At 23.0% G+C, this 17,669-nt stretch overlaps 5 protein-coding genes across 5 annotated transcripts in view; 4 read left to right on the forward strand and 1 right to left on the reverse strand.

Moving 5' to 3' along the window:
* Nucleotides 1–2,927: 2,927 nt before the first annotated feature.
* On the reverse strand, nucleotides 2,928–3,311 carry DICPUDRAFT_78051 (uncharacterized protein; the record flags this gene model as incomplete). Its single annotated transcript, XM_003287169.1, has 2 exons — nucleotides 2,928–3,226; nucleotides 3,293–3,311. 2 exons carry the CDS (start codon nucleotides 3,309–3,311, stop codon nucleotides 2,928–2,930), a joined length of 318 nt encoding a protein of 105 aa, XP_003287217.1.
* A 1,416-nt stretch (nucleotides 3,312–4,727) lies between these two features.
* On the forward strand, nucleotides 4,728–10,192 carry DICPUDRAFT_97633 (uncharacterized protein; the record flags this gene model as incomplete). Its single annotated transcript, XM_003287143.1, has 4 exons — nucleotides 4,728–5,132; nucleotides 5,259–5,597; nucleotides 5,678–5,956; nucleotides 6,028–10,192. The coding sequence occupies 4 exons, from the start codon at nucleotides 4,728–4,730 to the stop codon at nucleotides 10,162–10,164; spliced, it is 5,160 nt and encodes a 1,719-aa protein (XP_003287191.1). The 3' UTR covers nucleotides 10,165–10,192.
* Nucleotides 10,193–10,356: 164 nt separating this feature from the next.
* On the forward strand, nucleotides 10,357–13,032 carry DICPUDRAFT_78053 (uncharacterized protein; the record flags this gene model as incomplete). The annotated part of the gene is made up of 2 exons (XM_003287144.1): nucleotides 10,357–11,740; nucleotides 11,816–13,032. 2 exons carry the CDS (start codon nucleotides 10,357–10,359, stop codon nucleotides 13,030–13,032), a joined length of 2,601 nt encoding a protein of 866 aa, XP_003287192.1.
* A 623-nt stretch (nucleotides 13,033–13,655) lies between these two features.
* DICPUDRAFT_151268 (uncharacterized protein) lies at nucleotides 13,656–16,726 on the forward strand (the record flags this gene model as incomplete). Its single annotated transcript, XM_003287145.1, has 3 exons — nucleotides 13,656–14,394; nucleotides 14,754–15,957; nucleotides 16,720–16,726. The coding sequence occupies 3 exons, from the start codon at nucleotides 13,656–13,658 to the stop codon at nucleotides 16,724–16,726; spliced, it is 1,950 nt and encodes a 649-aa protein (XP_003287193.1).
* Nucleotides 16,727–16,845: 119 nt separating this feature from the next.
* DICPUDRAFT_97634 (uncharacterized protein) overlaps nucleotides 16,846–17,669 on the forward strand; it is a 1,043-nt gene continuing 219 nt past the window's right edge. The window contains exons 1-3 of the mRNA XM_003287146.1: nucleotides 16,846–17,061; nucleotides 17,134–17,314; nucleotides 17,387–17,669. Coding sequence (XP_003287194.1) covers nucleotides 16,887–17,061; nucleotides 17,134–17,314; nucleotides 17,387–17,636 — 606 coding nt within the window. The 5' untranslated portion in view covers nucleotides 16,846–16,886 and the 3' untranslated portion in view covers nucleotides 17,637–17,669. The remainder of the gene's footprint in view (nucleotides 17,062–17,133; nucleotides 17,315–17,386) is intronic.

The following is a 17,669-nucleotide window of genomic DNA, read 5'->3' on the forward strand; positions in this document are numbered from 1 at the left end:
TTGGTTTTGATTGTTGTTGTTGTGGTTGATTTGGTGGGTTGTTGTTGTTGATGCCATGTTTGATGATAATAAAAAATAATAATAAACAAATTGAGATAACTACAATTATTGAAATAAACATTTTACTTTTTTTTTTTTTTAATTAATATGGTGGGGAAAAAAATAAAATTATAAAAATTAGACTATACTAACAAAGGTTTTTTACTATTTACAAAAAAAAAAAAAAGATTATGCTATGAGTGTGAGTGAAGAAAAAAAAATGAAATTAAAAAATTAAAATTTATTAAATAAAAAAAGAAAATTAACAAATTATTTTTTTTTAAAGGTGAGGTATGAAATAAACTATAAAAATTAAAAAAAAACAAAATAAAAATTTAATGTGGGGTTACTCAAAATAATAGATTGGCTGAATTAGTTTTATAAAATTTTTTTTTTAATTAAATTAAAATTTTTTAAGATTAGTGTTTAAACACAACCTAAATTGTTTTTTTTATTTATTAAATAAATGTAATTATTGTTTAATAAATAAAAAAGACAATTTTGTAATTCAAAAAAAAAAATAAAAAAATTTGATAAACAAATTGAGCAATTTCTTTCGGTATTACAGCGATAAAATTAAAAAATAAAAAAAAAAATCCACATCAAAATCAAATTAATTTTAAATGATTATAAAGGTTAATAAAATAAAATATTAAAAAAAATTAAGTAATTATTATAAATTTTAATTAACTCCATATAAATGTAATTTTATTAAAATTTTAAATAAATTTTTTTTTTTTTTTTTTTCAAAAATAAAATTTGTATATTATGATTTATTTCATTCTTTAAAATCATTATATTTGAAAAAAAAAATAAAGGTTAAAAAGCAGTAAATCTTTTATGGATAATAGTTTGCATTTATGGTTTACCGCTATCTATTGTTAGTGACAAATTAATTATATCAGATTTATGGAAGAATTTGGCAAGCTAAAGTATTGCTCCAGGTCTTCCACAAGCAGGAGAAACTATCCAAAGAAAAGGCAAAAAGGGAAAGATGGGATGATGAGTTTTTGATTATAGAATGTTCAATAAAAAATTCAAATAACTAATTAACTAAATTAACACCTCAAGTATTGTTTGTGGTTTAGAACCCAGAATGCCCTATAATATCTATATAAATTAAAATTTAGATACAATGTAGTAGGAGATAATTTATTAAAATCTCAAGTAGAACAAGAAGTTCATTATAAGAATAGAAAAAAATTAGAAATTAAAAAATGGTATAGTTTCAAACGTCAATTCATGTTTTTTTTTTTTTTTTTTTTTTTTTTTTAAAGTGTCAATTCGTGATTCGGAAAACCTGTGAGAATGGGAGCGGCATGGAGGGGAAAACTTGTGAGCCCTAAAAATCATGAACCTCTGTTTTTCCTCTGAATTTTAAAAAAAAAAAGTAAAAAAGTATGGCTGCTCTGAGAATCGAACTCAGGACCCCTTGTTTACAAGACAAGTATTATGCCACTAAACTAAGCAGCCATTGATGAAATTTTTTAAATTTTTTAAGAATTTTTTACGAATTTTTTTTTTATTTTTATTTTTTTTTTTATTTTTTTTTATTTTATTTTATTTTTATTTTTTATATTACAAAAATGTTTTTTTCGGTTTATAAAACCAAATTAATAACACAAGATGTATAATCTTATACGGCAGTAGTAATATTGATAATTCCAATATTTGTACGACAGTTTTAAGATAAAAGGTTAAATTTATCTTTTAAATACTTAAAAACATATAAAGATTCAAAGACTACAGAAATATATTTGTTCATGTCAATGATGAAGATTAATTTAAGAAATATAAAATAGTATAAAATTGGTAAAGATTTAAAATTTTCGGTTTATGTATAACCTGGAAGATTTTATAATGAAAAATAAAAAAAAGATAAAAAAAGGAAACATGAAATGATTAAAAAAAAAACCTCTACATTTCTTTTATAATATGGTTTTGTAAAGGTTTTTGAAAAGAAAATATTATGAATATAATTTAAAAGGTTTTGAAACGAAATAAATATTGATGTGTAAATTTGTGCTGTTGTTTTTGATATATTGGCAAATTTAATGAATTTTAATTAAATGAATAAAAAAAAAATTGATATAGAAATAATATTTTTTTAAATTTTTTTGAATGGATACCCGAATGATAAGGGAATCCATAACGAGAACTCTAAGATTTTGCATCTGGCGGTAGAGAATTATAAATCATATAAAAATTTACATATGTTGTGATATTATTGATTAAATTAAAAATAAATAAAAAATAAATAAATATATTAAGATATAACAAAAAAAACATCTGCTGTTTTTTGATTGCAATTCACTGATAATGTGGATTTTTTAACATCAAAACACAAAAAAAAAAAACCATTATACCAATCTCTAAATATATAAAAATAATCTATATCAATAGAATATATTTTTTCTGAAAAGAATTAAAAAAATATATTAAGATGCAATCACTCTCAAATTCTTTAGATATAGTATACCGATAAAGAATCATTTGAATATACTTAAAAATGCTTAGTAGTTTCATAGTCGATTTTCAAATATATTTATTGAAAAAAAATAATTGTCCAAAAATTACAACTATAACCACTACTGCATCCCCACTTCCAAATAAACAAACGTGGCAAAATATCACAAACTAACTCTTTATCTGTGGTAATGTTTTGTATTTGTTTGTGTTTTAAAAGTTTTTATACATATAGCTAAAATATATTTTGACACGTTAAACAAAGGTTTTAATATTTATTTTTTCAATAAATAAATGTATTTAATATCTATTTTGTTTTTAAAAATATGGTATGCTGAAACTTTAAACAGTGCAAATGAAAAATAAATAAACTTTTAAAATGGTCCTTTAAAAAAAAAATACATTTTATTTTATAAAGTATTTTAATATAATGAATTCCATTTCTTTTTAATTTGCATTTTCTTTTGTTTTTTCTCTAAAAATACTTGATCCTTTTCTATTCTATTTAATGCATTTTCGATACCTTTCTTTCTCTTTAATTGTTTTCTTGGTGTAAGTTTAACTTTTTTTGTTTCTTTTTTTTCACCTGCAGCATATGGATTAAATTGTTTATCTTTTTTAACTTGATTTAAATCTAATTCAACTTTTCCTGTTGTTACTTCCTCTGTATTAATTTCCTCTGTATTCATTTCTTCATTTTTCTCTTCTTTATTTTTTTTACCTTTAAATAAAAAATTATATAATTAATTATTTATTACTCTATCCAATTTTTTATTTTAAATTTTACTTTTAATTGGTTTAACCATTTTTATTTATTTATATATTTATTTATTTATTTACAAAAAATTATTTATTTACAAAATATTTTAAAAAAAAAAAAAGTTATAACTGATGAAAGTAAAAAAACTATTTTTTTAAAAAAAAAAAAAACTATTTTATTGTTTGTTATTAAAAAAACAAAATTTATTTTAAAACTATTTTAGAATATTATAAATAATAATAATTTTAGTTATTTAACTATTTGTATATTTATAAATATTTAGATTGTGTATATGATTATTATTAAAAATTTTGGTTTGATAATAAAAAAAAAAACTAAACGTAACTTTCGGCTTTTTTTACAAAAAAAATAATTTTTTTAAAAAAAAAAAAAAATTTATTTTTTTTAATGGTTTAAATAAAATTTTTTTTCTTTTTTTTTTTTTTTTTTTTATAACTAAAAACATCTATCGGTAAATATTCACACAAATAAAAATGTTTATATAAAAAAAATATGTATAATTTTAAAATTATTTTAATGATGAATGATTTTTGGGAATCTCTCTGAAAGCTATGATTATAAACAAAATCTAATCTTCATTTTCTGACAAAATAATTTTATATTATTATTATTTTTAAATATATACATTTATTAATAATATTATTAAAATTCTCTATACTAATATATATTTTTTTTTAAAATATAATAGATGATATATACCCACTTTGAAAATGATTAGCTAAATCTTTCTTTTTACTTTTCTTGGCCTTTACTTGTTGATTTTATTGATTTTATTTTTTATTAAAATAAAGGGTTGAATTTCAACCAAATTTTAATAAAAAAAAAAAATTAAACACCACGCAGCTGATTTATATTATTGATGTATAATGATTGTGATTTATTAAAAGTTACCGCTTTAATATAAAAAACACATTCTTTTAATTTAAATATCTAATAAAATAAAATATTTTTTGTAAAAAAAAAAAAAAAAAACACAACTTTTTATTATTGATATTTTTAATAAATTTTTTTGATTTATTTTATTACTGTTTTGTGTGATTCTGTCCTTTTTTATTATTTGGTGTCAAATATTTGTAAAAAAAATTAAAATAAAAATTTTTAAAAAAAAAAAAAAGATTTTTTTTATTTTTTTTTATATTTTTTTTTATTTTTTTTTTATTTTATTTTTTATTTTCTCTTTTTTTTTATTTTTTATTTTTTTTTCAAATAAACCTCTTACACCAAACACAATCATTAATATATCTACGAAAAAACAATTATAATTGTTTATTACTAAATTTATTTTTTGTTTTTTGTTTTTTGTTTTTTCATAGTTTTTTTTTTTTTTGTTCTTTTTTATTTTTTCATTATTTTTGCTTATTTTTTTTTTTTTTTATTTTACCAAAATAATTTTTTATGCAAAAAATAAAAGTTTCCACCAATCATTTTTATAATTAATAAAATGACAACTATAACACCAGATAGAAATAATATAGAAGAGGAACAAAAACAACAATCAGAACAGCAGATTAAGCAAACAGATGATTGTTCATTGGTATCAAAAAAATTTACTAGTTATCATAGATTGATAAATTATTTTATAGTGTGTGGATTGGGTAGATCTATTGTTGTTAATGACATTAATAAACCGTATCAAACAGAAATATTAGATAGATATCCACATCATAGCTACGAGGATGCAGTATTACCACAGCATATTTGGATGTTCAGTTTTCCATCTGGATTATGGGTAAAAGAAACAATGGAGGAACCAACTATATCCGCATTTTGTTTAACCGAGTTAGATGGTGCAAGATTTTATGCTACTTCATTAACATATTATAAAGAAATTGAAGATTCAAAAATGGTAATTATTAAACATTTTCTAATAAAATTATTTATTTGTTTTTTTTATTTTCAAATTTTTTTTAAAAATTTTTTTTTTAAGAAATTTCATTGACACTCTTTCAATTTCATTTTTATAATAATATAGGAAAATGAAGATTATCAAGTATTATTTAAACCAGTTTCAATAACATTATTATCAAGATATCCATGTTATAGTATTTTAAAGAAATTATTATGTTATATTTATTTATACAGTATAAATAATGGAATGGATGAAAGCAATACTATACCAATCGAAAGAATAGTATCACATCTAATTAACGATTTACCTAGACCTATATTGGGATATCGTTTTAATTTAAATTTACCAGAAATTATCACATTAAATCATAAACATTCAATCGGTATTAAAAATGCAAAGATTGTTGATACAAATAATTTAAATTATACATTATCAAATTTACCAAATTTTCCACAAACTGATGTAGGTGTTTTTTATTAATTTTTTTTTATATTTTTCAATTTTTCATACTAATTGTTTAATTTATTTTATCGCTAATATAGATACCATTTACATTATTATTCAATTTGGTTGGAGTAAATAATGTTTTATTATTGTTTTCAGCAATTTTACAAGAAAGAAAGGTTTTGTTTTTTTCAACTTTTAATTCATTATTAACAGTGGCATGCGAAACAATATTAAATTTATTATATCCTTTCATATGGCCACATGTATATATACCGGTATTACCAGATTTATTGGTCGATTTCTTACAAGCACCAACACCCTTTATAGTCGGTATGGTTAAACATAAAAATCTACCAAAAATTGATTACTCTGATGTATGTATAAATAAAATTTATATTTATATAATTTAAATATTAATTATTTTATTCTTTTTAAATTATTATAGATTTTAGTTATTGATTTAGATAAACAAAATATAATTTCAAAACCAGATAGTTTTAACAATAGTTTACCAGAAATTTATTTTAACAAATTGGAAAAATCAATTAAAAAAATATTATATCCAGAGTTGGAATCATTATATTTAGTATTTCCAAATGATATAGAAAATAATATTAATAATAATAATAGCAACAATAATAGTAATAGTATAAATAATAGTAATATTAATAATAGTAAAATTGATAATAATATTAAAATTAGAGCAACATTTCTGGGATTCTTTATATCATTTTTTTATGATATTGACGATTATCGTTATTTGTTAAGAAAATATCCAAAACCAATATTGACATTTAACAAATCATCATTTTTAATGAAGCACAAAGATCCAGAAATTGTAAACTTTTTATCAACATTAATTGAAACATCAGCCATAACAGCATTTTTAGATGGAGATCAACAGCAACCAATAAATCAACAAGAAATAAATAACAATAATAGTAATAATACATCAAATAATAATTATTGTACATTATTTTTTGATTTAGTTTGTAAACAGTATAAAGAGGATTTAGAGGTTTCGCCATTTACCGCTAATGCTTATGAATCAATTATAACATGTATTTGTAATTATAGTCAAAATTTCCCGCAATATTCAAAATCTATTGAAATACCCAAACCAGATGGTTCAGAATTAAACCCACTTTTATCAAATCCACCACATCCAAGATTACAGTTCCCAGATTTAAATAAATCATTATTTTCAAAAAGAAATGAATTTTCAAGAGAGAGTTTAATGTTAAAAACAATAATTTTTAATGATAATAAATTAAAATCAGTTAAAGTACCATCATCAGCATCAACATCAATAATAAAAAGTCAATCAAAAGAGAATATTAACAATTTATTATTTTCACCAAAATCAACTACAACAAATATTACCACAACATCATCATCATCAAATTCATCATCAACCTCAAATACACCAGTTAAAAGAGGTTCAATTTTAGTAGCTTCTTCAAGAATTTTATTAAATACAACAACAACAACAACAGCAACAACAGCAGATAATAATGAATCATTATCACATTCGCCATCATCAGATTCAACATTATTAAAATTTACAAAATTAAATGGAGAAGTTGAACCAGTTACAAACTCTAATCAATTGGAGGATGAAGAGTTATTAAAAGAATTTATTGAAAAGTATACAGAATTAATATTTTCAGATGATTTCTTAGTAAATGTTTCACCAAATAGTAATCAACAAAATCAAAATCAACAACAAAAAATTTTAAATATAGATTTCGAACAACAAAAATTATTATTAGATTTATTTAAATTAAAAAACAGTAGAGAATATTTTATGAATTCATTATCAATTTATTTAAATGAAGATAATAATAAATCATATTGTCTGGATAGTGGTTGGAGATTATTAATATTGGTAGAAATTATGAAAAAGATTTTTAACGAATGTAATAATGCCGCAGATTTTAAAACCGCTTCAAATATTTTACAAATTACCAAGGATGTTTATTTTAGAAAGGTTAGTGCTAATCAACAACAAACTCAACAGGAACCATTGTTTCAACATTTTCAAGGTGTGGTGTTATGGAAAAATCTTTTTTTCTGGGAATCATCCTTTTTAGATGGTTTAAAGAAATTAAGGGTTGAAAGTTTACCGGATCACTATAATAATCATCAATTTAACGATTATGATTTAAAGAGCCAACAAGAACAAGCCGATTATACAAAAAGAGAAGAAGATGTACTCTTTAACTGTCTTTCATCTTTTTCATATTTAATGATTAGATTAAAAATATCAATTGCCGAAGTTACAAGATTTATAGGTAGAATGGTTGTAATATGTAATATCAATGATGATCACTATCAAACTTTAATATCGCTAGTACATAAATTATATCATGCCGATCCTTCAAATTTTGATCATAATAAAAATAATAATAATAGTAATGATAATAGTAATGATAATAGTGAAAAAGATGGTGCTGGATCAAATTCAAATAGTTTTATTGAGGGATATAATAGTAATAACGATGATATGATTAAAAATTCAGAAATTTCAAATATTATAGAGTATAATAAGAATAGTTTTAAAATACCAGATTTATATGAAGACAGTTCAATTTCAGATTTAGTAGGTGGTGATATCAAATATTTTACATCAACAGTAAAAAGAAATATCGATATTGAAAAAAATGGATCAAGGTTATATTATCAAAAACTAATTGAAATGAAAAGAAATATAATTAAAAATGGAAATGGTTTATTTGATGAAAATAGTGATTTTATCAATGGAAATAAATTATTTTTATCAAGTTCAACAAACAAAACTGGTTTACCACAATTTTCAACTATAAATGTAAATAATAGTAATAATGGAGTTGCAAATTTAAATGGTTCGTTTGGTAATTTAAATACAACTAATACTAGTCCAAATAGTAGTTTATCAACATCTTTAAATTCACAATCAACAAATTTATCATTATCGTTAAATTCAATTGATTTGGTTCAACAACAACAGGATTCAATAGTGTATGATAAGAAGGATGGCTACAGTGTTATGACATTAAAGGGCAGTGGATCAGCAATTCAATGTATTTCAATGATCAATAAACGTCAGGTAATTGTAGGTGGTTGTACTAATGGTTCAATTGTAGTTTGGAACTACAATGATGGTAAATTATTACAACGTCTTAGTAACCATAAAAAAGGTGTTTCTTGTATTGGTGTGGATCAATCAATCGATTCAATGTTTGCTTCTGGTTCTCGTGATAAGACTTTGCGTATTTGGAATTATAATGGTAGTGATGGATTTGTTTGCTCTTCAACACTTCAAGAGCATAGTTCAGATGTCTCTTGTTTGGAAATGAAAGGAAATATGGTTTTAACAGGTTCTACCGATTCTACAATGATTGCATGGGATGCTAGATCAAATAGAAAGATAAATCAATTCACTGGCCACACTGGTCAAATTTTATCGATTGCAATGTTTGAAACAGGCAATATGGCCTTAACAACTTCATCAGATACTACCGTTAGACTTTGGGATATTCGTAATATGAAGCCACTTCAGGTATTCAGTGAACACAATGATTGGGTTACTAAAGCAGTTATTGGAAATAATGGCCAAACTATATTCTCTGGTAGTTTTGATACAATGGTTAAAATGTGGGATATCAATACACCAAAATCTATTAAAACTTTTTCAGGTCATGCTGGTGGTATCAATTGTTTGGCCTACGATAGCGAAAAGAAAATTCTAGTTAGTGGTGGAGGCGATGGTTATGTAAAAGGTTGGGATGTTCAAACTGGTTTTGCAATTAAATCGTTTAAGGGTCACAAGGATGAGGTTTTACAAATTCTCTATGAAGGTGATACTATGATTACAAGCTCTCAAGATCAAACCATTCGTATTTGGGATATGAATAGCGGTCTTTGTCAAAAGGTTTTAAGAGGCCACACCGATTGGATTTGTTCTTTAGCCAATGGTTATGATAGTGTAAAGTTAAATAAATTCATTTCAGGTTCTTGGGATTCAACTGTTAAAGTTTGGGAAATAGAAAAAGAGAATCAAAATCAAAATAGTGGTTATGTTAGTAGCAGACAGGATAGTGAAAAAAATAGAATAGCTAGTGTATTAAGTCATCAACCTTTAACATTATCATCATCATCATCATCATCATCATCACCCCTATCATCAACTCAAGCAAATACTTTAAAAAAATCATTAAATAATAGTAGTGGTGGCGGTAGTGGTTCGACTATATTTAAAAAATCAAAAGGATCTGTTATATTAATGTCATCATCACCAAACATTACAACCACAACACCCACAAACAATTCAAATAATAGTACTACAACACCATCAACAACGATTATAGGTAATAAATCAATTAGTATCGGGAGCGCAGCCAGTAGTGTAAATAGTAATTTAAGTAGTTCAAGTAGCACAAATAGTAGTAGTGGAGGTAGTTTATCTAATGATGTACCAGTTGGAAGTATTTCATCTCTTTCATCATCTATTTCCTCATTATCTTCCTCATCATCATCGAGTGTAACATCATCTTGGCAGATTGGTTCACCAACTAATAAACCAAAAAAAAATTTAATCTAAATAAATAAAATTTTTTTTTAATAATGAGACTTTTTTTTCTTTTAAGACCAACAAAAGATATTATTTTTCCACTTTATTTCCTCCTTTTTTTTAATTTATTTTTTTTTAAGTTTTTTTTAATAAATTTGAAAAAAAAATAAAAAGAAAATTCTTTTTTTTAAATATCTTTATTTTTTTAATTGTATACAAAAAATGATCAGATTATTTAATAATTTTAAAAAATTAAATGGTCTTGTCCAAACCAAAATATGCATTAATAATCCACCAATAAATAATAGATTTCAAATTATAAAAAAATCTTATTGCACTCAATTCCAACAAACAAACCAACAAAATATAAATAATAGTTTAGCAATAGATGAAATTAAAATTAATAATAATTTAAATACTAATAGTATTAATAATTTAAATAATAATGATAAACATTATTTAAACAATAATAATAATGATAATAATAATAGTATCGAAATTAACAATATATTAAAAATTATTAATAATGACCCAGAAAAAGAAAATAATTTTTTTCAATTATTCAAACTAATGAAGGCCAACAATTTAAATCAAGTTACTTTATTATCTGGTGAAAATGTATCAATAGAACAGGTTTTAATTAGGGAAATTTCAAATAATAAAGATAATGGTAAGGAGGCAACCATTGAATTAGGTCTACTTCAAGCAGATTTCTTGATGGGAAAAGATTTATCCGAGGTATCTCCACAAATGTATCGTAATAGTAACGGAGAATTAGGTTCTGTAAATCTTACTCTTTTAGAACACTTGTGCTTTGTTTTATCAAAGGATCAAGATAATTCAAGAGCATATTTAAAACTTTCACAATTTGTAAAGGCATACAATTTATCAGGAATCACTGTAAATGGTAGTTTTTTCCCCCGAAAAAACATTTTCTATTTTGCATATTTGCTAAATAGGGATGCACAATCTTTATTTGACTTAATGGACGAAAATTACCCAATAAAAACAATTTTAATACAAGGAGGTAATATCGACTTTCCTATCGAGATACAACGTCTTTTAAAAGACCATCCTGATTCAGTTACTTTTGAACACTACTCAAGACTAGCAAGCTCATTATCCCACAATCATCTCACTATCGATATACCAACTGTCGATAAGCCAGTAAATAGAGTCGATCTACAAATCATTGCCATCAATAAATATTTAGAACGAAAAGAGATTTCAAACAACTATTTTTCTCGTATGCTTTACTACTTGTCTTGTTATTTGGAAAGATCTCAAAAGGTTCAATTGTTGGGTAAATCATTTGATACTACATCGCTATTAACAGAATGTGTTAATTTAAATCCAAATGCTCATTATTTAAAATGCTTGGCCGATAGAATGGAATCAACTCAAAAAGTTACAATCAAAGGAAAAGAATATTCAAGAATCGAAATTATCGAAGATCTTTATTTCACTAATCATATATTCACTACTGTCAAAAACCCAGCAAATATTATTTCAAAAGAGGGTGGTTATTATTCATTATATAGATTTTATCATCTTGATAACATTGAAAAATCAAAGCATTATTTAGAGCTTTATACTAAAGAAAGAGGTATATACATTATAAACAAGCATATATTCATATACATATATATTCTAATATAGGTATTTTTTTTTATTATTTTAGAAATTAAAAAAACAAAAATAATAGCAGTTTTAAATGATTTAAATAATACAGATAGTAACGAAGCTTTATATCTCGAATTATATCATCTTTTGGGAAAAGATGAAAAGGCCTCTATAAAAGGTGAATTATTGGGTAAAAAGGAATGTTTAATGACCTCTATAAAGATCACTATGACCATGCAAAAAACATATATAACAGGTTTATTTCACGAAATGGCCAAATTTGTAGAAGAAGGTGATACTTTAGAATTATTTGATTTACATTTTACCAAATCAGATTTATTACTCAGGGAACATATACTTACCCAACTAAACGAATCTTCATTTGCTCTCTGTATGGAAACTGATAGAGGACTTGAACTAGATAAAACAGTACCTGAAGATCTTCATTCCGATTACGATAGACAATATGCAAGATTCAATATATGTATTAATCAATTTATCTATCAATGTTCAGAATATAGTGAAGTATATTATTCAATTGGTAAATTTTTATCAAATCACTTTTTAAAGACTCCAAGAGAATTATCAAAACTAAGAGATGATTTTGGTAACATTCCCAAACATTACTATCTTACAACAAGAGATTATTTCAGAAAATATTTAGAGTATTCAGAACCAATTTTAATTACATTAGACAATTTTAAAGGCTGGTACTCATTGTCATCTGAAATGGGTTTCGATATCAATGATAAAGAGTTTGGTAGAACTAAAAGTAATATTTTAAATGAATTAATTCAATTAAACCCAAGCTTTTCAGGAATATACCACGAATATTCAAAGTCACTTTCAAAAAACACAGATACCATTCAATTAACAACAAACAATGGTATTGAAACATTAAATAGAATTCAATTATTATTAAAAGGAATAGATTTAGAAAATGGTATCACAATTTTAAAATTCAAAATGATGGTCGACTTACTCCAATGCTTATCAGATACAGATTATAAAGAAGTTAGCTTTTTAAATGGCAGAACCGTCAATAAACACAACTTAATATTAGAAACAATCGAAGACTTTAGCCATCTTTGCTTTTCTGATCAAATTCTATCATTTTTATATAAAGAGTTATATAACACTGTGGATGATGATGAAGAAATTGAAGTTTTGGGTATGGTTTTTACAAAACAAACTTTAAAAAACTATTATTTATCTTATAAATTTTATGATGTAAGATACAAATGTAAAAGTCTTTTTTTCAATTTATTTAAATAAATAAAATAAATTTAATACAATCAATTTTTTCATTTTTTAATTATGAGGATATATTATTATAAATTGATCCAAGTAATATATTATTTAATTTTTTTATTTTTTCTTTAAAAGTAAAGATTTAATTTTTTTTAAGAAGGATCAAGATATTTTTTTTATTTCTATATTTTTTCCATATTATTTCTTTTTCCAAATTATTTTTTTTTTTTAAATTTATCTTAAATTATTTTTTTATAGATTAAAAAAAAAATTATTTTTTTTTTTTTAAAAAAAAACAAATAATAATGATAAGATCGTTTAATAGTATAAAAAAGTATAAAAATTTTATACAACCCAATATTTTTTTAAATAATAATTTTATAAACAATAATATTAATAACAATAAACTTCAAATTTTATCTAAATCTTTTTGTACACAATATCAACAACTCCAACAAAATCAAAATCAAACACATCCACCACAATTTCAAACACATAAACACTTTATAGATATAAATGATTTTAATGATAATAAGAATATACATATTTATGAAAATAATTTAAATAATAATGAAATAAATAATATTTTAAAAATAATTAATAATGACCCAAAAAAAAAAAACAATTTTTATCAACTGTTCAAATTAATGAAGACCAATAATTTAGATCAAGTTTCTTTATTATCTGGTGAAAATGTTTCGTTAGAGCAAGTTTTGGTTAAAGAGCTTAATAATGGCATGGAAAATATAGAGGCTATAGATGAACTATATATTCTTTTAATCAAATCGCTAATGGGTAAAGAAATAACAGAAACCGCTAAATTTCCACATGAATCAAATGGTTTTGTAGATCTCACTCTTTTGGAAATGATCACTCTACTTATTGCCAATAACAATAGAACTGCTGAGGCATTTTTATATCTATCTGAAGTTGTTAGAAAAGAAAATTTAGTTGGAATAAAAATAGAAAACTCTTTCTTCAAAAGAAAGGAAATAGCCTTCATAGCATATAACTATTATAAAAATAATCCACAAACTGTTCTCAATTTAATAGACTCATTTTATCCATCAAAGGAAATGTTAGATAATTCTACACATAAAATCCTTAAATTTCAAGATGTATTGATTGACTTTATTAGTACCAATAAAAATTTGGCTACTTATGAACACTATTCAAAGCTTGCAGGTTTATTAGGGAATAATAGTGCAACAATAGATGTCCCAACAGTTGGTAAAAAAGTAAATAGAATTGATATACAAAAAGTATCCATTGAAATGTATATAAAAGAAAAAGAACCCAAAGCAACTATTTTTTCAAATCTCCTTTTCGTTCTAGCATCATATTTGCAAAAAGATCAAGTGGTTTCCTTATTTAATGGAAAATTTAGTAAAAAGTCATTATTATTCAAATGCATGTCCCTACATCCAATGCTTCGTTATGTTAAAGGTCTTGCTGACTGCATGGCCCCTAAAGAAACATTAAAATATAATGAAAAAGAATTTGGAAGAATCGAAATCATTACAGATATATATATTTACAGAATAAACTAAATACCCCCAATATCGGATATGATGAAACCAAAGAAATAGGATATGGATTACTATGTAAATACTATCAGGAAGAAAACAACTTTGAACAATACAATTACTATTTACAACTTTATAAAAAACAAAAAGGTATGTTTAATTATTAAAAAAAATATTTTAATTATTTAAATATGCTAACTATTTTTATTAATATTTTAGATTTTAAAAAGGATAAAGTAATAAAACTTTTAAATGAAAAGTCTGATGGTTCAATCGATGGGTTATATCATTTGTTATATCAAACATTGGGAATTAATGAAAGGGTTATGATTAAAGGTGACCTAGTAGATAAAAAAGAATGTTTAATTCGTGAAATAGATCGTGGAAACCACGATCCTAACCTATCTTTATTATATAAACTATCATGCTTTGTAGAAAATGGTGAAGCCATACAACTAAAAAATGGACTTCAATATAACAGAATACAACTATTACAGGAAGAAGTTAATAACTCTGGTTCAGTGGATGCGAAATTTTCGTACTACATGGAAACTGATGGAGTTTATGATCTATTTGAATCGAATGATAAACCAAATATGTTAGATGTAGAGTATACAAGGTTAAATCTTTGTGTTACAAATTTTCTACAAGATTATCCAGATATTCCACAAATATACTATTTCATCGGTTCATTTTTATCAAATTTCTTTTTCGAGAATATTAAACAATTACCAGATTTAAAAGATCCATATGGCAAAACCCCAGACTATTTCTACCACACAAAAAGAGATTATTTCAGAAAATATTTAGAGTATTCAGAACCAATTTTAATTACATTAAATAATTTTAAAGGCTGGTACTCATTGTCATCTGTGATGGAGTTCGATAGTAATGATAAAGAGTTTGGTAGAACTAAAAGTAATATTTTAAATGAGTTAATTCAATTAAACCCAAGCTTTTCAGGAATATACCACGAATATTCAAAATCACTTTCAAACAACACAGATACCATTCAATTAACAACAAACAATGGTATTAAAACATTAAATAGAATTCAATTATTATTAAAAGGAATAGATTTAGAAAATGGTATCACAATTTTAAAATTCAAAATGATGGTCGACTTACTCCAATGCTTATCAGATACAGATTATAAAGAAGTTAGCTTTTTAAATGGCAGAACCGTCAATAAACACAACTTAATATTAGAAACAATCGAAGACTTTAGCCATCTTTGCTTTTCTGATCAAGTCCTATCATTTTTATACAAAGAGTTATATAACACTGTGGATGATGATGAAGAAATTGAAATTTTAGGAAAAAACTATACAAAACTAGTATTAAAAAATATATATTCAGCTCATTATTTCCATCATTTAAGATTAAAGGCAAAATTTCACATAAACAATTTTTTCAAATTCAAGTAACTTAAAAACATATATTAAAAAATAAATAATAACAATAATTAACTCCTTTTTTTAATTTTTTAATTTTTTTTTTTTTTTTACCAAATTTGTCGTGATCATTAATATTAAAAAAATATAATAAATATATTAGTGATAATAATGTTAATTGTTTTTTTTTAATTATTATTTTAGGGTATGATTTTTCGTTGTTTAAGAGATACCCCTACAAAAATTGTTTTTAACTCTTAACAGATTTAAAAAAATTCTATCATTATTATAAAAAAATATAATTATTAAAAAATAAAAATATAAAAAGGAAAGAAAATTTTTTTTTCACAAATTAATTTTTTTAGGGGGGGGGTAGTTTAGGGGTTGGCTCAAACAAACAACAATTTTATCATAAAAACAAATTAAACATGGTGGGGTTTTTAAAAAAAAAAATATATATAATATGTTAACAATGGCACACAACTTAATTTTTTTATCATTTGGATCCTAAAAATAAATTTTTTACTATTATATCATATATAACGCCATATATAATATTGAAAATTAATATATTATAATTCAAAAATATAAAAAAATGTTTAAAGTATTTTTTCGAAAATGAAAAATAAAACAAAATAATCACATACAAATTTAAACTATATGAACCATATTGCATTCAACATGTAGATATTGGTATTATCATCCAAACTTTAATATTATTTTAAAACCTTCCAATCTGTTATATTTTCTTTTAATAAAACAAATTTGGAATTCTATTTTTAAATCAAAAGGAATTAAATTTTGAATTAAATTTATTTTTTAAAATTATTTATTTTTATATTTTGTATTTATTTTTTTTGCTTAAATACTGAAAAAAAATTAATTATTTATTCAATAAAAACAAAACCTTTTAAATAAAAAACAATTAAAAAAAAAAAATAAAAAAAAATAAAAAAAAATGATTCAAAATAATATTTTCTATGATCCATTATCATTAGACTATAGATCAGCTGATACAAACTATTCATTTCTCCTATACTTGCTTTACAAAATTGGCAACTTGTTCCATATCTATGTAAATGGAGAAAAGGTCAGGGTAGTATCAGAAGACTACTCCCTATACTCATCAATAAGTAATTATATAATTATTACTTTTGCATATTAAATAAAATATTAATTTTTTTCTTATTCTTTTTTATATTTAGGCGGTACACTTCAATTTATTATTGTTGATCCAACAAAAAAAAGAAAAAGAAAAATATCCAATGGTTTCTGGAAACAAAACGGTGACGAAAATATAGTAGCCGTTAAATTACCCAATAATTTGAAATGCACCAAAAAAAATTTTACTAAAATTGAATATACTAATGAAGATAAAAGCTTCAAGTAAATATAATCATTTAAAAAAAAATTAAATATTTTTATATAAAATCACTAACTCCTTTTTTTTATATATAGATGTTGGGAATATTCAATGTTTGAAGAAAAAGAAGAAAAAGAAGAAAATAAAGAAAATAAAGAAAATAATAAAGAAAATAAAGAAAATGAAAAAAAAAAACAAAAAAAATGTATTTTAAGACATTACTTAAAAGATGTATCTGCCCAAGTTAAATATTTCACCCAAGACATCCATATTACAATTAGATCAAAGAACAGATATTTCTCAACAAATGAATATTTGGTTAGCGTTGATGACCATCAAATGTGAGATCGTTTATGACTATGCTGTACTAGTTAAAGT

This window comes from Dictyostelium purpureum (assembly GCF_000190715.1).
Source record: "Dictyostelium purpureum unplaced genomic scaffold DICPUscaffold_92, whole genome shotgun sequence".
NCBI lineage: Eukaryota > Evosea > Eumycetozoa > Dictyosteliales > Dictyosteliaceae > Dictyostelium > Dictyostelium purpureum.